Raw genomic sequence first — 23,400 nt, forward strand, 5'->3', positions numbered from 1 at the left:
CTTCCGTGAACTTGGAAGCCCAGAGCTCCTGAAGATCTTCATGACAGGCATTGAGCGCAGGACACAGTCTACTTTTTGTTGTCCTTTAACTAGATCAGAACTCCAGCGCCTGAGAACGTCAGAGATGATTTTTTGAACGCCAGGCGTCCGGAGCTAGCAGCCTGTGACACTGCACAGCCGCGTGCGCCTTCCAAGGCTAACCTCTTAAACCCTTAGGATGCTTATGGTCCGGCGGGAGGCAGAGCCACCCACGTCGCCCTGCCGCCGTGCGCGTTCCCGGTCAGCCGGCGGACGCCGCGGCGCACGCGCACGGTCAGCCGGATCGCAGGCGCCGCCACATCCGGGGCTCGGCGGCCGGAACGGTTGCCATGGCAGCGGGGTCGCGGCGGGCGCGCGGGCGAACCTGGAGGCTGCGGGCGGCCCGGCGGCCTGAGGAGCCCCGGAGCCGTACAGCCGCGCCCGCAGCTCCACGAGGCATCCAGGCAGTGCCGCCGCCATGTCGCTGGGAACCGGAGACCCAACCTCGGATATGGTAAGTGCGGGAGGGCGGCGGGCGGGCAGCTGGGTCTTCTCGCTGCTTGCAGCTCGCGGTGTGCGGGCCCGGGCGCGGGCGGAGAAGGGGCGCGTTCCCCGCGGCTGCCGGTGACAGCTGCCATTATTGTTACCGCATCAGAGCGGACCTCGCTCGGCCTCCGTAGCCTCTAGACCCCGCCCGCCCTTGCATAGGCCGCTGCTTCCAGGAAGCCCTCCCGGACGCCAGGAGGGGGCCCGAGTCCAGGTCGAGGGCAATGGATGGGGCGACCTGCCTGAGCCAACCCGGGTGTGAGGGAGGGAGCCCAGGCAGGTGCCAGGAACAGGGTCCGGCCCAGCACTGATCAGAGAAGGCTTTCCGGAGGAGGTGCCGCCCAAGTTTACGCCCTAGGGTGAGGGCAAGCCGGTTCTCAGCTAGTTCCTTTGCCAAGTGCTTTTGGTGCGTCTGCTCTCTGCTGGAGACATCAGTGTGGACCCATACGCTGAATTCCATTGAAGGGAGAGCAAAGCAATAAACAGAGCATTCAGGTCATGTTAGAACATGAAAAGTGCTGTGCAGAAAACAAAACAGTCGCATGGGATGGAATAATTGGGGCTGAGAATAATGATGGAGGTGGGCTGAGAAGGGCTGCCTGGAATCAGTGCCAGGACAGCGCTGTAGCTCCCACCCTCCCTGGCGCTGTCACTGACAAGAGGGAGGTAGTCTGGTAAAGATCTGAGAGCAGAGGGACAGGCAAGTGCAAAGGTCCTGAGGCAGCAAAGTGCCAAGTGTCCCAGGACCTGGCAGAATGCTTGCTGGGATCCCGTGGGTTAGGGGCATGAACAGAAGGTAAGCATGGTCTGACCATGGAGAGCCTTGCTGGCCGTGCAAAGCATTTGAAATTGTATTCAGGGTACAGTCGGAAGCCTTTGGAGGGTTCCAGAGGGAAGACTGCTCACTTTGCTTCCTTCTTGCCAAGAGGGCAGTGCTCAGCTGGACTGTACAGAGCTTACCCAGAGTAGGGGCTCATTGCTGCTGACCGCTTGGGGCAGCTGACCTTTCCTACTTGTCCCTGAAGGCACCAAGTGGTGCCTCATCCAGAAGTCCTGCTCATCTACAGTGGTCTTGCTTACTGCTCCTTAATCTCTAAAAAGTAACTTCTTATATTGTGAGTATAGAAATAATTCATGCCTGTTAGAGAAAACTAATTACCCTAACATAACCACCTACAGAAACCACAGTTAATGTTTCATATATACTTCCAATCTTTTTTCAATGAATCATTTTTCCATACATTAAAAAAAAATTGAGATCATATTATTTTGTAACCTTTGCCATTTAAATTGTTGTCAGCGTTTTCTCACATGCCCACATTTTCAAGAACATGATTTTAAAAACTCTAACCTGTAGTACTCTCATTTTATTGATCCGTTTCCCTGCTTTTACTTTTTTCACTTTTTTGCAATTAGAAACAATGCTACTGCAGACACTCTTACACATACAAGCATTTACTAATCCCCTTGAATATGTCCAGCTTTGAGGACACAAATGTGAGGTAAGTGCTGGTGTCTTGGTCTCCAGAAAATCAGCCTTATGGAATAGCTGTGCAAAAACCCTCTTGGTATTTAGGAGACCCTCAGCCCTTAGCCCAGGGCAACTGGTGGTTTCTCTGTTGAGCTAAGATCTATTCTAAACCAGACAAGAACCCCTTGAGGGCAGACACTGTCCAGTCCATCCAAACCCCCAAGCTCCTTGAAATAGATGCCCCTGGACTTGCTTGTTAACATCACAGAACACTTACTGTGCAGGGAGCTCCCTGTGCTGTGGCTGCAAACGGGCCCTGCTGACTAGCGCAGAGACACGGGGGTGAAGTAGAGCCTGGGTGTGGTCACCAGTGATTTAGGAGCCAACATTTGTAAGAGGACTCACAGTTTCTAGAACAAGATAAGAAGAAGAGTACTTACTGAGCATTTACTCATTTTAAGGTTTTGTGTCACCTGCTTTTGCTACCCACCCCCTACCCCCTGGCCCATTGCTTGCTCATAACCACTGTGTTCTCCTACCTCATGGACCCTCAAGAGTCTCACAGCCACACTGCTTTGGACATATTATAACAGCTGCTCTGAAATCTTTCCCTGCTATGTCCAACATTTGGGTCCCTCCTAAAGTAGTGTCCACTGCCTGCTTTTTCCGTGTACACTGATTACTCTTTCCTGGTTCTCTGTATGTCTGATAATGTTTTGTTGCAAACTAGACATTTAGATGCTGTATTGCAGCATCTCTGGCTGTTGATCCTCCTCCCCATGGGATTGATGTCCTCTGCTGGGTGGTTTGTTGATTGGATGAGTGACTTGGCTGAAATAACTCTGTGAAGTTGATCACCTAGCATTGCAGCCTCCGATTCCCTGCTCTGATTTTTTCTTGTTTAAAATCTTTTAGCCTAACTATCTATGGGTCACCTTTGGGTCAGCAGAAGCCACTTGTTGGTCAAAGGTTGGGTTTAAGCCCCTTAGCCAGTTAGGTTTCTGCCCTTTACGTGTATGCACGCGCACGTGTGTGTGTGTGTGCGCGCACGCCCCTGGGAGGCTGCTGTCACAGTTCAGGAGTTTTGCCCACCGAGCAGCCAGGGACTAGCAGCTTGGGTTCTCCTTGTCCCGTCTGCCCCGAGAGGGCATCCTGGGACGTGCGCATTGTCCTCTGGACTCCCAGGGTGTTTGCGGTTTTATTCGTAAGCCTGGCTTCTCGGAACCTCGGTGCTGCTTTTCAGTCGGTGTAGCTTATTGTTTAGCCAGTGCTTGCTCAGAGGTTGTGCTGAGGCCCCATTGCTGGTGGGGCTTGCACCTTTTTGATTGATCTGGCATGAGGAATGTTTCCAAGGCCCCCCGAATCCTCCTCCTGAGTGAATGCAATCTAGTGCTTGCAGGCAGCCTCCCTGACCGTCAAGGCTCTAGGAAGGCTCTTCTGGGCTCTAGTACTTCTCATTGTTCTGCCAGTGAGCTTTCTGCTGCTGTGATCATGGAGCTGGGAGGGCCTCGAAATTGCTCCCCACCATGTCACCAGTGGACTCGGGGAGGCATGCAGCTCTCTGCACTCAGTCCCCTTGGGTACAACTCTTGCCTTCCCCCCACACCCCCCAGGACCTCTGTGCCACTGCGTGAGAGCTGGCAGCAGGGACAGCTATGTGGCTCTCCTGGAGTGACGTTCCTGCCTGGGGTGGGTGATGCCAACAGAAGGCTGGGTCAGGGCTCTTCTGTGTTGTCAGATGTTTACAACATTTTGCCTCTTCAGTTCCTCTGACTGGCAGGATGGAGAGTATCAAAATTTGACGAGGACTGATAGGGAGAAAATGATGACTTGGGTGAGCACACACCTGGAAAAAGGCCACTTCTTGTTCAACACATGTCCAAGCTCACCCCTTGTTGAAATTTCAGGTCATTAAAAAGTTTTCATGATTTTATTCAGAACAAGTAATAATGAAAAATATTCACAAAAGCAAGTTGTTGCTACTTTTCTAAGTTGTTGTGATTTTCAACAGGTTCATATTTGCCCTTGGCAGGCACACCCTTGATGACACTAGGGGATAGAAACATGGCTACTGGCTGGGCTCTGCTGATCTTCCACTTATGTGTATCTGATTCCCTGTCTTCCCATCCTAAATTTTGCACGCACAGCATTTTCATATACTTTGTTAAATGAAAATTTCTCTCTATAATTGTCATTTGCTATTTATACCTTAAAATTCACTTGTTTAGTGACATCGAAAATCCAAGCCTGTGGCTAATTTTTTAAAGATTTTGTTTATTTGGAACATATTACCCTCGCCCCCACGCCACGTCAAGGCATGTGGCACTTTGCTGGACTCCCACGTGGAAGAGGAGCACAATCCTTACACTTTACCCTTATCTGTCACCATGCCGCTGTAAACATGCAGTAAAATCTCAAACTGCTAGAATTGTTGCTTAATGTACTGGTAATTAACCTTGAAGACCATCTGTGTGCTTTTCAGAATGCGGTAAAGTCCCACACAATACTGCTCTGGGGTTTCAACTACACTGCAGTCTGCTCGCGGGAACGTATTTACCTCCACCGCCCAGAGGTGGCGCTGTTGATCCATAACAGGGCAAGCAGAGGACGCCCAGTGTCCACATTGTAAATCTACTGTACAGTATTTTAAAGGGGTTTTAAATTTTTCCTGCTTTCTCTTTTTCTAGGATTTAAACTTGAGTGTGTTAACACAGATCTCTTGGGAAATGTTCCCTTTTCTCCTTGACATCCTAGCACTGTCGTGAGATGGCACAGATTTTATTTTACTCGCTGGGCCAGGGCGAGTCACTGGAATAAGAAGACAGGAAATGTATAAGCCCAGATGGTGCATGTACTTATACATGTGTGTTTTTAAGTGACTCTGACTCGTTCTTAGCAGGATAGAGGCACATATTCTTCGTGCTTTGATGGCAAGATAAATAAGACAACATTTAAACAATGAGAAAAATGAAATACTTTTATCAAGAACTGTTTATCAAATGTGCGCACCAGTTCACTGGATGTGGTGTTGCTGGACTGACTGGTGTGGAGCAGCTTTGCCAGGTGGAGTTTGGGTTTTGTGTCCCCTATGCATCCTGGCGCACCTGAGCAAGCTGGCTGCTGCTTGCTTTGAACGTTCTGGGTTTAACCCGAGTGGAGTTTTTGGGTTTCTTCCTCAGCAGCTGGGGCAGGCTGTTTTCACTCTGTAAGCGTGACTGTTGGGTGCCTTGAAGTCTTAATGTTTGCTTCTCTTCCAGGGAGATGACAGTCTCTCTGCAATTACCTTTGACTCTGATTTTGAGACGGTGAGTGTAACTGGGAGGCAGCAGCTAGCTTATCCCCATATGGGTTATTTTGCCCCTGAAACACTCATACATGTACAATAGGGTGTTACCACATATGCTGTATTTAGAGCTGGAATGCAAATTCCAAGTGCTACTCAGCATTTGAAAAATTTCAAGCCCTTAGTTGGATTTAAATAACTGTGATTATAATTTTAAAACTTTTATCCAGAAGTTTGGTTCTGAATGGAGTGCATCTGAGGCAGCTTACAAGTTCTTATCCTGTGTATGGTTTCGGCCCTCACTCCCCCACCCCAGCTGCAGTCCTGACACACAGGGGTGGGAGAGGGGAGACTATTGGGCAGCTGCAGCTCTGGCGCACTGCGCCCTGCCCTGGCCACATGGCCCAGTCTGTGGGCCTCCGGGAGCCAGCCTGCAGGAGGGTGATTGGTGGAAGCAGGCTCGTCCAGGTGTTCAAAGGCAATCTGTGGCGCTGTGTGTCTTCCATCTGACAGACCATGCAGGCACATAGGTCTGAGGGGGCCTGGCAGTGGTTAATGCCACTCCACGTCAGCTCTCTGCACCCACGGGGAGTGTCCCAGTGCATGTGTGAGGGGAGCAGCCTCTGCAGAATTCAGGATTTTCCCTCAACACCCCTGGGGACATGGGCCCAGGACACTGCCCCCAGAAGTAGGCATCCATACCAACGTCCCGGGTAAAATTCAGCCTGCGTGAAACACAGAGTTCACTGTTTCTGCTGAAGAGAAGTTAGGCACTCCCTGGTGTGAAGCGGATGAGGATGAGGCTGGAAGGCATGCCTTTTGCCCCGGCCACACCATGATGAGGTAGGAGCGCCCGGGCAGTGCCCTGGTCTGTAGCCAGCATCATGTTGTCACACAGAGGCTGGTGGTCTGGACGGGGTCATTCCTCACAACCTTCCCTCCCCAGTGGGGTTTGCGCTTGCCTTATTCACAAGGGTCTTGTCTTACTGAATCCACAAGGGTTCCCTCCCTGGTGGACAGGTCGCATCCCAGGGCCCCAGGTGCTGGCATGAGATGGGCCGTTTATTGGTGTCTTTGGTCTCATATCCCCTGTTTGTGAGAGGCTGGGGCGGCCAGGAGCACCACCCCATCTGGCCTCCCCTGTCCCACACTGTGCCTGTGTCTCCTTTGCTCAGATGTGGCTTACATGTCTGCCGAGTTAGCCTCCATCCTGTGGCCTTGCCCCCTCCACCCATTCTGGACACCCAGTGCTTCACAGCTGGGCCGTTTGGATCCCCAGGGAGGCTGGACCAGCTTTACGTGGTTTCTTCTCTCTTCCAGAAAGCAAAAAGGAAAAGTTTCCACAAACCTCCACCCACATCACCAAGTAAGTACCACCAGGTCCCAGTCCCTTGGACTTGTGCAGTTTAGCCCAGGAAACAGTGTAGAAGCCGTCCCTGCCTAAGAATGTTTTGTCTTGAAGCACTTAAGATCACCAAGCCACTTCTGCCACCCAGCTGGTTTGTGCTGGGGTCTGGGGTCACTACCTCCCCCATCCCAGTGGGGGCAGGCCCAGCTGAGGGTGGGGGTCCCTGGGGGTCCCTGTCCCGGGGCCTCCTGCAGCACCGGCCTCAAGGCCCTTGTGTTTCCCCTGCTCTGCTTTCACAAATGGCTCCCCTCATGGGGACGCTGTCAGTGCAAGGACTTTCAACCTCAGGATTTGTTCCTTGAGAGTCAAGGTCACTCATCTGGGCACTGTCCTCAGGAGGTGTAAACCTTTCCAGACAGGCGCGCAGTTAGTGGGTTTTCCCTTTGGGATTGCGCCGGGCTGCTTTTCCTGGCAGGATTCTTCTGTCCCCATCCTCAGCAGAAGGGCAGCTCCATCCCTGGAGACGGCATCTTTGGCTGTGATGAAGCTAGCAGCCGCTGTCGGGACGTCACTGCAGGGATGGGCCTTAAGCAGCTTGGCTCGGTGACACAGACCGGGCAGCTTCTCAATGACAGCCGTTCCCATGTCACAGTCCAGGGGCCGGACGCCCATATCCAAGATCCCAGCAGGGTCGGTCGCGGCACAGCCCTCTCCTGGGTGGCAGGCAGCTGCCTGCAAGGGAAGTGGTGAGGCAGCTCTGTAGGGTCCCTCTCACTGGGGCTCTCACCCCATCATGAGGGCCTCCCCATAACCTAGGCACCTCCCAAAGCCCCCGCCTCCCTCATCATCACTCTGGAGCAGAGGCTTCAACCTGGGAATTTGGGGGAACACAGACATTCGGCCACGCCTGTCTGTCCTGACACGGCTCTGTAGTGAGATCCGTATGGATGTCGTTATGGCAAACTTTAAATCCTAGACTGGCTTCCTTTTGCTAGCCAACATCCCAGCCTTTTCTGACTTTGATGTATCTGTATTTACATGTATACGTATGTTCATATACATCTCAAACATACCATGTCATATGACACATTCAGATAACACAAATGAACTTTGATATTAGACCTCAAGAAACATAATTAGATAAATTCCTGCAAGGAAGGAAAGGCATGTATGGCAATCCAATATAAACACTAGGAAGGAGTCATCTAGCAATTTGGATTTCTGATGTCGTTCCTCTCATTCCATGGGGAAAACTGAGAACTGATGTAAAGTGAAAATGTGGGTGACTGTGTTTTAAACCTTCTTGTTTTGGAACCATTTTGTTTATAAGTCCTTTTTAACTGGAAGGCACCTAAGGTAAGATACTAGGCCTCCTTCAGTCATTCTTACTGGAAGTCAAGCATTCCAAGTGTTGAGAATAGTAATAATCAAATTAGTTTTATTGTGATTTCTGTAAATGTCAGAATTGTGTTTCACATAATTTAGAAGGCTGGAATCCCAAAGACTTGAGGGATGTGCTGTAACTGTCCCCGTGCCCCCCGTCATACTGGTCTCGACTCCCCGGGCTGGGACTGCAGCTGAGTGGCAGGTTCAGGCCACATGCTCCTTGGCCCTCGATGGGCCCCCAGGCCTCCCCAGGGCCTGTCTTCACACATCACCACCCTCGCACATGTTGGCCAGCTCAGCTCAGATGTCACTTCTCAGGGGCGCCCTGTCCCCCACTCCTGGTGTAACAGAGACCTTGTCTGTCCTTTCATTCATAAATATTTTCTTTTAATGCCTAAACCAGTTCCCCACGGGTGTGTGTGGAATACACACTTGGTCCCCAGGCGCTGTATGGTGGCTGGCGTGGGTGGCATTCCCTTGCCATCCGGTGTCTTCTTTCTGAGGCAGCCTGCCCAGCCCACAGCCACTGCCTGCTTCATGCCCGGCCCTGGCCCCTGCTTTCATCCACTGCTACACGCTTTCCCGAGCAGCTCTTACTGCTCACTGAGAAATCACAGACTTCAGAAGCAGTGCTATCTGCAGGGCTTTTCTCTAATCACTAATTTAGTAAATGAGTGCCTAAATGGGTATTGAAAGTTTGGAAAGCCTTCAGAATATCCTAGAGGGGATGCTAGGGTCTTTGTGAGTGAAAATGCATCAGGGTCTAGTGTGTCTTTATCTCCTCATTCTAAGTTACAATGGGAAGTATTCCATACATTATGAAGCCATGGAAAAAACTTAGAAATTTTTAAAATTATGTATACTGGACTTAGGTTTTTAGGGCCTTCTACAGATGTAAATTTCTTCACTAGTTAAGAAATATAAGAATATTTTATAAATAATTTAGTTTTACACAAATCTATTATATTTTTCATAATTAAAGAGGTGAAATCTCAGATTAAAAAGTAATTTTAAAATGTTTCCCTCATTTTTATGACAAAATTAAAAATCATTTCTTCTCTATAGTTTGCATATTAAGTTTTAAATGTTATTATGTTCATATGTAGCAACATGAAAAATATTTACAGTGTTAAGTATTAAAAGATACAAATTATGTATTCATTATGACTGTGACTGTAAAAATATGTACGTATCTGGAAAAATTGGACGGGCAGTTAAATTTTATAATACTGGTAGAATTGTGGATTCATATCTCTAAATAAATTTCCCATTATGTTTATAGTAAAATTTTAAAGCAAATGTAAGTATATATATATATCATATATCATAGCTATATTTAAATTTTTTATTAGAATGTTTTTATTCTGTGAATGTTTTACCCTGGTTGAATGTTTTGTTTTCCAATTTTTGCCTTTCCTAAGCACATGTGTTCTGGGGGCATTGATACCTAGGCACCTATAGAACTATATATTGGCTTTTTAGAGTCACCATACCACTCCAAGCCCAGAAAAGTGGCATCCTGGCGATCTCCGAGGACAGCAGCAAGCGTGCCTCTTGGTAACAGAATGTCCCTGACCCCACAGAAGCTGTGGCTGGGAAGCTCAAAGCCAGGTATGCGGCTGCTCCGGGAGAGGACCCTCCCGCTCTGGATGAGAGCTTTGGAAATGGCGGGGGATGATTTGAGATAGTTTTTAATACGACTTGTTCAAATGACATTGGTTTTCATCTCAAAGGTGTTGAGCCTCACAGCTTTTATGAAACATGTAAGCATGGTTTCTGATGGTTTGCTTGTGAGACTCTTTTCCCTTTTGGTTTTATGTTGTCTTAGAGCTGCTGGCCGAGGTGTGGAGCCAGCTCCTGCCGGCTTGCGAGGGCCAGTTGTTAAGTGAGCTAGTCGATCTCACACTAGCAGCTTGGAACTGGACATGGTGGGAATATTTACGACATGGAAAGGGGCAGATGCCTCAAATCTGGGCCTTATATTTTGAGAGTCAGTTGTTGAATATTTATCAGCGTACCACTGATTACTGCTGTCTACTGGTTGACTGAAGCTTTCTTCAACCCAGGAAGATTGATTATTAGAGGCAAAACCTTCCACTTCCTTCCTTTATCTGTCATATTAAATCCAGGCACATTCAAACCAGGAAGTCTGACCCAACCGCTGCAGTCAGACCTCACCTTGGAGCGTGCATGGATCAGCCCCACCGGCAGCTCTCCAGACTATGTGACAGAAACTTGGAGGATGAAGAGGTCAAATCTCAGGCGTTCTGCCAGCAATGGTGAGCATGCTGATGGTGGCGAGCCACAGCTAAGCAAAGCAGAAATTGGTGCATGTCCTTTGCCAAAGTGAGACTTGGGACTCCCTGTAGTCGCTCCATCAGCAGGAGGTAATGGAGTGTCCTGAGAACGGTAGCCCTGAGAGGCCACTCTGCCCTCCTAGAAGGGGCTTTCCTAACGCAGACAGGGCCATCTGCCTAGGCTTCAGCGGTGCCTACCTCCCTAGACTTAGAGTCTTACTTACATTTAGTGTGAAAACAATGTTAGAAATGAAAGTTACAGATAAGAAGAAGCCCGGATCTCACCAAAAAGGATGGGTTTGTTTTCACGGCTGTATCTCCCTGTCTAGCCTTCCTCCAGGTACCTCGTCCCTAGGCCCCCTGCTTTCCCGGAGGCCTCTGTGGGAGCATGGTGAACCCATGAGCTGGTCCCCTTACTGCGTTCACTGGCCAGGAGCTCTGATTCAGGCTTAAGTGTGTCAGAGTCCCAGTGTCTTAGGTGCCATCCTGGAACCAGAGTGCCCTTCCCCGTTTTGGGAACAGGCTCGTCATCCGCTGTCGGTATTGTTGGTGTCTGTCTGTCTGTCTGAGATCTACACACGTTGCTTCTCCTCTCGCCTCCTTTCTTTCACCGTTTTGCCATATTAAGTCCCGTGTTCACGAGGTTTAGTTCCCTCTTGCTTCATCTTCCTACGTCTCCTTTTGAGGGAAGTGTCATGATCAGGCTAAAACCGTTGCAATAGCTTTGTTCTTCTTTTCTAGTCTATTTTTTTTACAAAAAGGTAATTTTATTACCTTCCAGGTTTTCCTTAAGGCATAGCCAAGAATAATTCTACTTTTTAGGTAATCTTATAAGTGCTTTGTGTCCCCTCCAGGTCATGTCCCTGGGACCCCCATCTACAGAGAGAAAGAAGATATGTATGACGAGATCATTGAGTTGAAGAAGGTAGTGTTTCTATCTGTCCTTTGCTGATGTTAAACAGCGAAAGCCCTTCTGTAACAGTGGGTGGCCCAGTGTGTCTGTGGGATGTCTCTGCGCGGAAAGGACATGTGCTCTAGAGGGACCCCTGAGCATCGCCCTGGCCAGCACCTTGGGAACCGGGGACCCTGGTTTACAAAATGCCCGGCACCACCTGTACAGGAGTCCTCGACAGTTTGGAGTCCCTCCGCTCTGCTTCTCCTGCATGGTAGGGAGCAATGGGGAGGGGCCAGATGGACTTCAGAGTCCCTTTGTGCCCTGAGACTCGGCGTCATGCAAGGTCATCCAGTGTCACTATCAGTAGCCTCCCATTTGTGTAGTTCTTCAGTGTTAAGTAGCCATTCACACCCGACCTCAGCTGATCACTGCAGGGACTCTGTGAGACAGCTTCCTACCATGATCTGGTGATGGCCTTGAGACTCAGGTTAGTAGTCTATCTGAAGTTAACCAGCAACAGAACTGGGATTTCCATCAAGGTCTTCTGCCTCCCAAGATCATCTTTACCAAACCATGCTGTCTCCCTTCCCTGAAGTATGAATTGCATTGAAATAAATCATCCTCATCCTCATCTCCCTTCCATCACCTCGGTGATCACACCAGTCCTCAGTGTCTGCACATAGTCTGTGCCCCTGGAGGAATGATTGCTGTTCATTCCCTTCCGTATTAGTCTGTCTGTAGACCCACTGTCCCCACCAGTGGAGCTGCACCTGGGAGATTGTGGGCACCAGAGGTTCACGCAGAGTGTTGGCAGCCAGAATGCCTGGAGCATGGCGAGGAGTCTGTCTGGAAGCCACCTAGCCTGAGGAGCACAGGAGAAGACTAGGAGCACCTGCGTCAGGCCCCTGTGTGCAGCAGAGGGTGCTCCCCTGTGGTCTAGAGAGGATGCTCAGTTTAGGGAGAATCAGAAGAATGCCCACCTGTGTCCGGCAGCAAAGTGCAGCCTGATGAGCCAGCATCCTCCCTGCCTCAGAGATGTGAAGCAGATGTCGGGTGACTGTGTACCAGGGATATTGGAAAGGGAATTCTTGTTTTTCTGGGAGACAGTACAGAATGAACTAGGAACACCCCTGCAAGTGAATGAGAGCCACAATAGCTCTCCTGGGGGGGATCTTCTTGGGGCTAGTGATGGGTATGTGGGTAAAATTATAGTGACTTTATGCAGACTTAGCCTCATTGGTTTCTGGATAAAATCAGTCTGGGCTTCTGAATGCAGAGATTTTTATTTTCAATACTGTTTCTCTGGAATCTTGAGCATCAGAGTAGTTTTTCTCAGGCAAGTGATGCCCCAGTTTCCTATTGAAAAATGGGGTTAATGGTAGTACAGTTTCATAGGGTTGTGAGATGGTTCAATAAAACAATACATGAGAGTGCTTTAATACAGTGCCTGGCACACAGTAAGAGGCCGGTAAGTGTGGACCGTTTGTAAAAACTCATTTTGAAATAATTATAGATTCTCAGGAAGTTACAGAGATAGTACAGAGAGGCACCTTGTCCCTTCACCCAGTCCCCCTGACAGTTACATCTTACGCAGCTATAGCGCATCAAAGCCAGGACACGTGCGTGTGTGGTACTGGGCCATGTTATGATGTGTAGCTTTGCGAAACCACCACCACCCTCAAAACACAGAGCTGCCCCTCCATCTGAGACCCTCCTCCTGCTGACAGTCACATCACCTCCCTCCCCAGCACTGTCCCTCACCCCTGGCAACACGACTTTTCTCTCCATGTCTCGCGTTCTGGCTTCCTGGTAGTGTTGTGTAAATGGAATCGTGCCATACATGGCCTCTGAGACACGTTTCCATTCACCCACACTGTCCCGAGCTCTGCCCAGCTGCTGCGTGCACCCCTCCGGCCTCCCCACACCGCGTCAGCTGCATCCTGCTCACTGTGATGCGCTGTACCTTTCTGACGAGTTCCTGCCCTTAAGACTCCTTGATGTGTGATGATTTGGAATTGTGTTGCTTACTTTCTAAGAGTTTAAAACTTGTCCTGTTATTTTTGTCATTGGCTTCTCGTTTGACCCCACTGTGACCGTAGAGTGCACACTGTATAATTTCATTTCTTTTAAATTTGTTAAAGTTTGTTTTATGGCCCAGGATGTGGAAGGAACAGGCCTCCCACCCTTCGGTGCAGTGTTCTGTGAATGGCAGGCAGACTCTGCTGGCTGAACATGAGTTCTTTTGTAGCCTGGCTGATTCTCTGCCTGGCTGTTATCTCGGTTGCTGAGGGAAGGGTGATGACGTCTGTGGCTCTAATCGTGGATCTGTCAGTTTCCCCTTTCATTCTCATCAGTTTGGCCTCACATGTTTTACAGCTGTTGTTTGGCAGATGCACACTGAGGATCGCTGTCTCCTTGGTGGGCTGACCCTTACAGCCATTACGCAGCGTCCCTCTCTGTTCTGGCTGTTGTCCCTTCTCTGAAGTCTGCTTTATCTGATACTAACATAGTCACTTCTGCTTTTGATCTGTGGTTTGATGGAATCTCTTTCCCCACCCTTTTGCTTCTCACCCCCCTGTCTCATCATGTTTAAGTAAGTTTCCTGAGGGCAGCATATGGCTGGGCCCTGTGGGTTCTTTTTTTAAATATACTTTGGAAATCTCTGTCTTCTAATTGGTTTGTTTAGATTGTTTACATTTAATATAATTATTAATGTGTTAGGATTTGACTCTCCCATTTTATTTTGTGTGTGTGACCTCATTACCACTGGACAGTAAAAGTCTCGACCCTCTGGTCGGCCTCTGACCATGCCCTCACCCCACTACCCCAAGGACGCCTGGCTACAGCCTGACAGGGTGGTGTTCTGGGCTCCCCACTCAGCCTTTCAGCCTTCGCTGGCAGGGCTGGGTGTTTGCCTGCGTGGTGCAGTTACTGCCTGTAAGTTGTCTGCCTGCCCCACTGCCCCTTCCTGCTGGAGTGCGGAGGCCTGTCGGTGCCGTTGACTTGTGCAGATATGGATGCGGGCCCCTCCAGCACCCTGGCAAGACAGAAGGTGGGGGGCGCGGCCCGGCTCCTTGGGTCCAGAGGCCCCTAGCTAGCCTGCCTCCTCCTCTCCACCTTGCTGAGTCTCCTCATGTTTGTTTCACTACAGTGTCCAAGGTTTTAGCTGCTGTAAGTGGGAGGAACTGTAAGAAGGGAAAAGTGAGTGGACTCCGTGGTTTTGGAATCAGAATTCCCACTGTAGCTTCTTATCTTTCCCAAGGATTGCATTGACTGGCCTGTTCCCTAAACACGCATTGAGAGCCGAGCGTCCCTGCCCCATGGCCATACTGGTAGCCTTGCCACTGTAGCCATGCAGCTCACATGCCAGGCCTTCCTCAGCGGGACACACTTGGAATTCTCTTTCCAGTGGTGGTAGCAGCTAGTTGTGGTTGGACCTGCCTCCTCTGAGCAACAGGAGTCCTTTGAAAGGGGAAGGGCAGTTCTGAGATGACTGGCCCCTTTGGAGGTGCTGACGATGGGGCTGGCTCCCCTGGCCCCAGTGGGGGAGTGCTGGCGAGGCCTCATGCCTCTCGGGCCGTGGGGCTTCACAGATGAAGAAGAGTGAAGATGTGGGAGACAGAAGTCAAACATACCCTGCCACTGCCTCTCATGAAAGGCCTGTCTTACCCCAGACAGCAGGAAGAATTTATCAAAACACAGGATAGGTATAGAAGTTGAATAAACTTAGTTTTGTGGAAAATGAACAGCACAGTCTTTTTCTTCTCAGTTCACCATCGATTGGTAAAAAACTCATCCATCCATAATTGTTTGGCAGACAACATGCAGGCCAGCTGGGCCTCAGTTGAGGATAAGAATTTTAGCCTTTAACGAACTTTGTGATGTGTGGTATGACAAAAATGGGCTTCCTTGTGTGGGCCTGGGAGAGGCCGTGTGACGTGGGTCACTGACAGTGTTGCCGTGCAGAACGGTGCTTCTGTGTGGGGGTGCTGCTGGCATTTGGGGGGCGAGCTCTTCATTGAGTGGGGCGGTCCTGCACCTCACAGGGCATCTGCCCTGGTCCCCACCCACTAAATGCCAGAGTGCCCTTCAGTGCTGTGGCATCCAGACAGCCTGCACCCCGCACCACACACTGTGCCCTGGCTGGGAACCAGGCGGCTTTTAAAATTCTTCCCTGACACCATGTTTCTCCTGGGTGTTTGTGTGTGCATTCCGTATGTGCACGGCGTTGTGTGGCCCCTCTTCCTCCAGTCACTCCACGCACAGAAAGGCGATGTGGACCTGATGAGGACGAAGCTCCGGCGCTTAGAAGAGGAAAACAGCCGGAAGGACCGGCAGATCGAGCACCTGTTGGACGCCCCCCGGGTAAGTCCCGCCCGCAATGCATGCTGCCCCACTGCTCAGATGAGCGGGGCAGCCTGGCCCCACGCTGTCTTCACCTCCCCATCTGCCCACCACAGGGCCCAGACTTCATTCGCACTCTGGCGGAGAAGAGGCCCAATTCTGGCTGGGTGAGTATAACCCCCAAAGGCAGCCAGCCTTCACACTGCTTAGCGACAGCCCATGGCCCGGGCGCCTCATGCGAGAGCACTCGTGCAGGAGGAGTGGCAGTTAGAGGGGAAGGGCTCGGAACCTCCGCTAGCCAGGTTCCATGGGGCCAAGGGGGCCATGGGAGGGAGGCTGAGGGGCTACCACACGCAGAAGACACGCTGCAGAGACAGGGTTCTGGGGACTTCCCGCCACACCTAGAGACCACATCATGCTTAACAAGTGATGCTGACTGAAAACAGAGCAGGCATAGAATAAAGACCTTCAAACACAGACACATCCACATAACAGAGTGCGTGAAGCAACATGATGGAAAATGGAGCCATGCTGTGGGAATAAACTGCAGCAGTTGGAGAAATATGTATCACAGTAAACCTCATGTGAGTCAAGGAAGTAGGTGTGAAATGCTAAAAGGGAACTGGGAGGGAAACAATTTTGAGATTATTAAACACAGAATATAATAGCACCAGTGATGTGATTAATGGGTTTGATAATAACATAGTACTGATAATAAAGCCCCATAGGACCGCGATGGAACCTGGGTCACTGTAATGGGGGGAGGGCAGCACAAAGCGAGTACCCCAGGGCTTTGAGGACAAACCATGTTCCCCTCTTGTGGAAAGTAGTTGTCGGATAATAGCAACCCTTAAACGTTGTATAGCTGTGCAGTTTGCTCAAGTGCATAATCTCATGTGATGTTTTTGTAATAGGGACTTCAGTCCCCATTTTTACAATCAGGAAACTGAGGTCAAGCGATTGAACCAAACTGAGTTCCTGATGACTGGCCACAAGCACTGTGAAGGCCAGGCTGGGGCTTGTCCCCGCAAGTCACCTGCAGTAAATAGTGAGGATGTCATCCTAAACTGCTGTGAGGGAAACCCCACACCCTAAAGTAGTAAAATAAACACAATCAAAACCAATATCTGCTGAGCTGAGAAAATACCAGTGTGCTCAGAACTCAGACACTGCCTTTAAGTGGCTGTGATGGAGTGAAAGCATGGTCTGTAAAATCATGCCTACTGTGTGCCTAATAGGGCTTTTTTTAGGATTGTGTCTAAAGAAAAAATCGTATGGAAAGCTTTCTGCACAGGATATTTATAGGTGCCCAATTTGTGGGGAGGGAAACTGAGGAGCAGCCATTCGAATTGGAATACTGCCACATCGACACATCTTCAGAATAAAATATTTTTAAGAATATAAAACAGTACAGCTACGTTTAGAAATGTCTACATGTTTAACTTGGGTGAGGATGTGGAATCTGCAGAGTGGGTGTTTTTATAGAGAAAGGGTTCTTTGTGTTTTTGTTCTGATGCTGGTTTTTCTTGTTAGAGTTGATGCAAAGTGGAAATTCTGGATCACAGGGCAGGTGCAGTTGTCAGTTTGATACCCATTGCCACTCGCCCTTCAGAGTGGCCGTGTCCTGGGACCGAACATTTCTGCTTTCCCTCTCTGCTCAGGAAACGTGCATGCACACACAAGGGGGATCCTGGCCAAGGGTTTCTGTCGGAGGACTGTCTATAATGACGAAAACTTGTTACCACTTTAATCCCTGCCAGTGGCAGCGTGGGTAGATAGACCATGTCTGCGCACACTGCAAAGATCAGGAGGCTCTGTGGGCCCTGGCGGAACTGACCACCCTGGCAGCTGCTGAGTGAGAGGGGCAGGTGCCGGTGAGAAGTGTGGGAGGAGCGCGTTCTTGGGAGCAGCAGAGGGCCACGGTTTCAGCAGCCACACACAGATGCACATGCTGTGATAGGCCTGCACAGTGCACATGGAGTTGATAACACTTGGCCAAGGGGGTAAGGTCAAAGGGTATAGTTTCATCTGTAATGCTTTAATTTTTTTTTCCACAAGAAAATGTATTCATTTATTACTAATGTAACTTAAAATCACCTTAAAATCCAATTTAAAAGGTGTTTGGCTCTTCAAAAAGAAAGCAAGGAATGTTCTCTGGAGCATAAGGCACAGCCCAGAGTGAGGCAGGCCCCCCAGCCTCCGAGCATCCCACGGGAACCTGTGGCCTGCTTTGTCCTGGGGCTGGTAAGACAGCAGCTCCTGTGTGTAGTGCTTGTAGCGGCTTCCTCGAAACTGGCTGGTGAAGCATCTCCTGAGCATGGAGTGTGGCCAAGAGGGAGGCTGTGTGCCCTGGGCCTCTCCACCATGCACCCCGTGGGCAGGACAGTGTCCCGTCCACTCTCCCCTGTGCCTGTAGCCAAGAAGGGAAGCCAGGGTTAGAGAGGGGACTGCTGTGTGAAGCACCCTAACAGAAGGATGGCGGGTGCTGCCGGCTCAGCAGGCAGGGCCACCAGCCCAGCCGGGATGGACCGTCTGTGCCTGCAGAGGGAGGGAGGGCCAGCCCCAGTCGGGGGTGGTCCATCTGCTATGCCCCTCTTCTCTTGCCAGGTCATCAGCGGGCTAAAGCAGAGGATCCTCAAGCTGGAGCAGCAGTGCAAAGAGAAGGACAACACCATCAGGTACGGGGACACCACCGGTGGCCTGTGGGCCGTCCCAGCCAACATGCCCACTCACCCGTCTGCTGTCAGCCTCAGTGTTCACTCTGTTTCCCAGCTGTAGCGAGCGTAGTCCCCGCCTCCTCTGTCCCCAGCCCCTGGCCCAGCTTCCTCTTTCTACTAAAAGAATGAAAGTAAACAGTGGCTCCCTCTCACCAAGGGACAGTATTTCCCTTTCCTCTTTTCTTGTTCCTGCTACACTTAAATGCTTCCTCTCCTTGGTCCTGTGTGAGCGCGCTGCATCGCCAGCAGGCCTGGGGCCTCGGCTGGGGCATCTCCCCGCACACCTCACTCTGCCAGCTGCTGTCCCACAGCTGCTCATGGAGCGGCCGCACATTTCTTTCTGGTGTTTCCTCACTGCGTTTGGGTTTATTTAGGGAAATGTGAGGTCCTCCTTCTGTTGCCCCATGTCTCTTCTTTATGCAACGTCCTTTTTTGTTTCTTGCTGAAACTGTCAACTGAAAAAATTTTATTATTTGCTGATTTCTTCTGTGTTTCAGAATCCTGAACTCTGCAACTTGACTTTCATTTCTCTGCTAGAGCCATTTATCTGAAGTCTGTTATATGTTGAGAATTATCCTGATGGCACAAGGGAAAAATGAATCTTTCCTGTATAAAACTTACCCTCCCACCTTCCCCCAAAGACAGTTTTTCCTCCTGCCCTGGGGTTTCCTTCACAATTACTCCAGTTTTTTAGAGACAGCCTCTTCTTTATAAAGAATGTCTTTAGGACGTCTGTTCCTCACCATGGAAAGTGGCTGGTCCCACACACAAGGGCTCCTGTGGGTGTGCGGAGTTCTCAATATAAGCCTGGGGCAAGGCCAGCTGAGGGCCAACTCCGGCTTCCCCTTCCCTTCCTGGTTCTCTTCCAAGCTCTTCTCTGATGTCCGGGGAAACGCTTGCTTCTGGTTCTGCCCTGGGAATGCTGGCTCTGCCGTGTTAACCCTGAACTTGGGTTTTTAGCAAACTGCAGACCGATATGAAGACCACTAACCTGGAGGAGATGAGGATTGCCATGGAGACCTACTATGAGGAGGTACGTGGTGCGGGGTCGGAGAGCACGGAGGGAGTGAGAGCCTGGCACACGAGGCAGGGGTCCAGCTTTCCTAAGTCATCTTGACTTGAAGGAGAATCGCAGCAACTCGGTGCCTCCCTCCCGCCACTGGGAAGATAGTGGGGACCTGGTGGCAGTTTCTTAGAGGAAGGCCTTGATGCTCATTTTGTATTTTCATGCATTTTAATTTACAGATTCATCGGCTGCAGACTCTCTTGGCAAGTTCTGAAACTACAGTAAAGAGGTATGATAATCTTGGGAGCTGTGGTGCATGCTGTCTTCACATTAACTGCTCTAAAAGTAGCATAGTCACCACGAGCAAGCTGTGCACACTGCCCTCAGTGGAGCGGCGCCAGCACCCACGCCTGTTTGCCAGCGGTTAGAGTGGGTATGTTTCCATCCAGGATGGTTACGGATGTGCCCACATAATTTCGCGGCTGACTGCTAACAGCGTGTTCGTGCCCCACGCGTTAGTTGTTCACCCTACTCAAGAGTTTCCAGCTTACAATTAGAAAACACTGTTTCTCAAAGCGGATCTTCCTTACTAGGAAAACATTTAATACAGTACAAGTCCATTTTCCCAAATAAGTTTGTTGGGAGAGACATCAAGGTCTTATCTCTCTGCACTTGTGCAAGGCATGTTTTCCCTTTTCCTGTTCCCCCATAGTTGGCCAACTTGTTCTGTAAAGGGCCAGCTAGTAATCATAGTTGGTTCCCATTTTTTGCAGCAGTTATGTTCTATAGTCTCCGCAGACACTGAATTGGTAAATATTAAACCATTGCTCCCAAGGGAATCCCAGAGTTAGGCTCCTGCTAGCCTCTGGGCACAACGTTTTCATCAGCTGTTCAACATACGACCTGTTTTCACATGTGTTTCTGTTTAAAGACACCTTATTTAGTATACATTGTTGACTCACTGACACTGAGCTCATGACCAACAGCTGGGTGACTCATGCCTGGTGAAGGCATGTCTGACACAGGGCTTCCCAGCCTCGCACTGAGGAGGCCTGGACGGAACCTCAGGTCTGTGCTGAAGGGCCCCGTTCTGAACAGGGAAATCACCTGACTTGAAGAGCACAGACTAAATGGAAAATGACCCTGTTGAGAAACAGAGTGGAGACAAGCTGGCGGGCTGGGCCTGGTCACACCCTGCTGGGAGCACGCTGCCTGCCACCAACCCACGCCTGTGTGTGCTCAGCACCAATGGGGGGGGTGCTGCACTTGAACTTCAGAAAGAAGGTGAATTTGCAAATGCAAATCTGAGTTCTGAGGATGGACTGTAGGTTAGGGGTGGGGGGATGAGAGCCAAGCACCCTCTTACACAGGTGCTGCTGTAACAGGAGAGGAAGCACGTTCCCACAGATGGTTGTGATACCATTTAAAACATCCCTAATAATCGAATATGATGTTTTGTTATACAGGTTTACTAGTGAGAGGAATGGAGTTCTATTTGAGGACAGCAGTTGGCTTACTTGGGGTTCAGAGTTAGCGTTTCCTCCTAGCTGCACATAGCGTGCCGAGGTGCGGATGGCACCCAGGCCATCGGTGCCTGCACCTCAGTAGAGGCAGCTGTTAGACCGGGTTAGAGACCAAACCTCACCGCTCAGTCTCCTTGTTCCCAGGCCTCCAGCGGAGAAGAAAATGGGCCTCAAAAGTCAGAAAAAAGTGAGCAGCGCCCTCCTGAGCCTGTCACAGAGCGTTCAGGAGCTCACGGAGGAGAACCAGAGCCTGAAGGAGGACCTGGACCGTGTGCTGAGCAACTCCCCCACTGCCTCCAGGATCAAGGGTATCTTCCTGAGAGCTGCCCGCGGAGAGGACATGTGCAGAGGGCACAGCTCTTGCTCTCTCAGGGAAGACGCTGGGCGGTGGCCACAGGAGAGTCATGGCCCTTCCCCCTCCAGCCCTCCAGGCCCTGTTTCATCTGCTGCAAATGCAGATGCACAGTGCTGGGCCATGCTCCCCAAGATGCACTGCGTGTGCAGTGAGCACCTGCTATGTGCCAGGGACTGGAGAGGAGCAGCGAGCAGGAGCACGCAGACGCCCCCTGGGGAGGCCACAGCCTAGCAGGGAGGGGGAGGCCCTCAGGTCAAACATGGGTCAAGTGCAGATGGTGCTGTGGGGCAGAGCAAAGAGGGAGGTGGGAGGCTGGCCCATGGGGTGCGCCTGCATGTAGGTCACTGGGGAAGGCCCCACTGAGGCAGCGACAGCTGAGCACAGGTTTGGGGGAGGGATGGCCATGTGCACAGCACAGGCCAGCAGGGCAGGCATCAGGGTCCCAGGCTTTGGGCTGAGCCCCTGACAGATGTGCCCATGTTCACTGCAGTGTGGACAGTGGGGAGAGGAACAGGGCGGGGGAGGGGACCATCATGTCTGTGGTGTGCCCTGGACATCCCAGTGCAGCTCAGGGACAGGTGAGTTCAGGGTGGAGGGCTTAGTGGGAGCACTAGACCTGGCCGACAGGTGCCCGCTGAGGTCCAGGGCATCTAGTGAGTGGGTAGAGAAGAGGAGGGGCCAAGCGTGTGCCCTGACCCAGTGGTGTTCCCAGGGGGTGAGGAGAGGGCAAGCCAGCAGGGCCGTCAGGAGGGGCTGGTAAGTATACTGGTGTCCTGAAAGTCCAGTGGAGGAAGGTCGGAAGGAGGAGAGCAGGCCAGTGTGCTGGGGGCCCAGGAGCGCAGGAGCTGAGAACTGAGCTTTGAGACGGCAGAGAGCGTCAGTGGTGACCTTGAGAAGGACCACTGGGTGGATTGATGGGGCCAATGTCCAACTGGGGTAGAATCAGGAAGGAGTGTCACCCTAAGACCAGAGCCACCAGCATCGATAATGACAGTGAGAGGGACAGAGAGCCCTTCCGGGAGAGGCGCCCATGGTTGCAGGGATCTGCCGGGTGTGGGTCTTTGGCTTTGCTGGTGGTTCCACAAGTCATGCCCACCTCTGGAAGAGGAAGCTATCTGGCCTTGCTTGAGACAGTGGTCCGGGCTGAAGGGGCCCATCAGGCAGTTGTATGAAGTGGGTCTTTACAAACCTGTTGCTTCCGTTAGGTTACATGGAGTGGAGTAAGCCCCGGCTGCTTAGACGGATCGCAGAGCTGGAAAAAGTGAGTGGTATGCCTCTCAACTCGCCTTCTGTCCTTTAGGACCTGCTGGTGCATGAAGAGTAGCTGGGTATTTTGCAACATGGGAGACAGACCCAGAGGACAGGGGAACAGGGCGCACTGCAGAATCAGACCCCCCACAGTTCTGGCCTACAGGGCACGACCTGCCACCCCTTGGGTCCCTGAGGTGAAGCTGTGATCACACAACACGTGGTGTGGGCTTTGATGTGGAACCTCAAGTGGGTGCTTGTGGCCTTAGAACCTTCCAGACATCCAGCCTGACGCGTACAGACGGCCTTTCACTGCTAGCACTCACCAGGGGGTGCTTCTCACGACTTGGATAATGTTTGAATTTGCAGGAAACTTTTTGCCAGCTAGCAAACTTGGGAAATTAGCCTCCCCTTATACCCCTGTATGAATTTGCCCACTGGTCGTGAGCCTGGCTCTGTGGGACTTGGATCTGAGGGACTGAGTCACACAGTTTGGCTGAGCAGTCAGCCTAGAGGGGAACACATATTTACAGAGCAGAAAACTGAAGAAGCTCTTACATGTTGCTAGTACTTTAAACGAAGCTTGTTGGGAAGGAAAGCCACAGGGGCGGCTCAGAGGCCCCGTGGGTGGTCCCATCCCAGGGTGGGAGAGGTGCAGCTAGCAGTGGGAATCTGAAGGCACTTGGTTCTGCTTAGCTGGCAAACCTGGATCCTCATTTTAGATTGAAAGCAGGGCAGTTGAAGATCCCAGAAATTCCAGGGAAATAAGCAGGTAGATGAGCACAGGAGGGTCTCAGGAGCCCCCCGGCCCGGGCCTCTGCTCTTAGAGGTGGCGCCTTGGTGCCCTGAAGCGGCCTGGGCCACTCCTCCCGCTCTGCCTAGAGGGAGGAACGCTGGCTGGGGCACACAGCCTCATGGCGAATGGAAGGCCCTACATTTCTTGGGCCACACTCCAGTTTGGTT

At 51.0% G+C, this 23,400-nt stretch overlaps 1 protein-coding gene across 4 annotated transcripts in view; it reads left to right on the forward strand.

Moving 5' to 3' along the window:
- Nucleotides 1-40: 40 nt before the first annotated feature.
- The window catches only part of IQCE (IQ motif containing E), a 47,583-nt gene continuing 24,223 nt past the window's right edge, over nucleotides 41-23,400 (forward strand). Inside the window, exons 1-13 of one of the 4 annotated variants that reach the window (XM_057487441.1) lie at nucleotides 41-532; nucleotides 5,293-5,340; nucleotides 6,494-6,684; nucleotides 9,535-9,663; nucleotides 10,182-10,331; nucleotides 11,204-11,274; nucleotides 15,496-15,609; nucleotides 15,705-15,755; nucleotides 18,196-18,266; nucleotides 19,266-19,338; nucleotides 19,551-19,600; nucleotides 20,979-21,142; nucleotides 22,395-22,450. In XM_057487441.1, coding sequence (XP_057343424.1) covers nucleotides 369-532; nucleotides 5,293-5,340; nucleotides 6,494-6,684; nucleotides 9,535-9,663; nucleotides 10,182-10,331; nucleotides 11,204-11,274; nucleotides 15,496-15,609; nucleotides 15,705-15,755; nucleotides 18,196-18,266; nucleotides 19,266-19,338; nucleotides 19,551-19,600; nucleotides 20,979-21,142; nucleotides 22,395-22,450 — 1,332 coding nt within the window. In that variant the 5' untranslated portion in view covers nucleotides 41-368. The remainder of the gene's footprint in view (nucleotides 533-5,292; nucleotides 5,341-6,493; nucleotides 6,685-9,534; nucleotides 9,664-10,181; nucleotides 10,332-11,203; nucleotides 11,275-15,495; nucleotides 15,610-15,704; nucleotides 15,756-18,195; nucleotides 18,267-19,265; nucleotides 19,339-19,550; nucleotides 19,601-20,978; nucleotides 21,143-22,394; nucleotides 22,451-23,400) is intronic. The other 3 variants (XM_057487442.1, XM_057487444.1, XM_057487445.1) reach the window with 3 other exon arrangements.

Source organism: Manis pentadactyla, chromosome 10 (genome assembly GCF_030020395.1).
Source record: "Manis pentadactyla isolate mManPen7 chromosome 10, mManPen7.hap1, whole genome shotgun sequence".
Classification (NCBI taxonomy): domain Eukaryota; kingdom Metazoa; phylum Chordata; class Mammalia; order Pholidota; family Manidae; genus Manis; species Manis pentadactyla.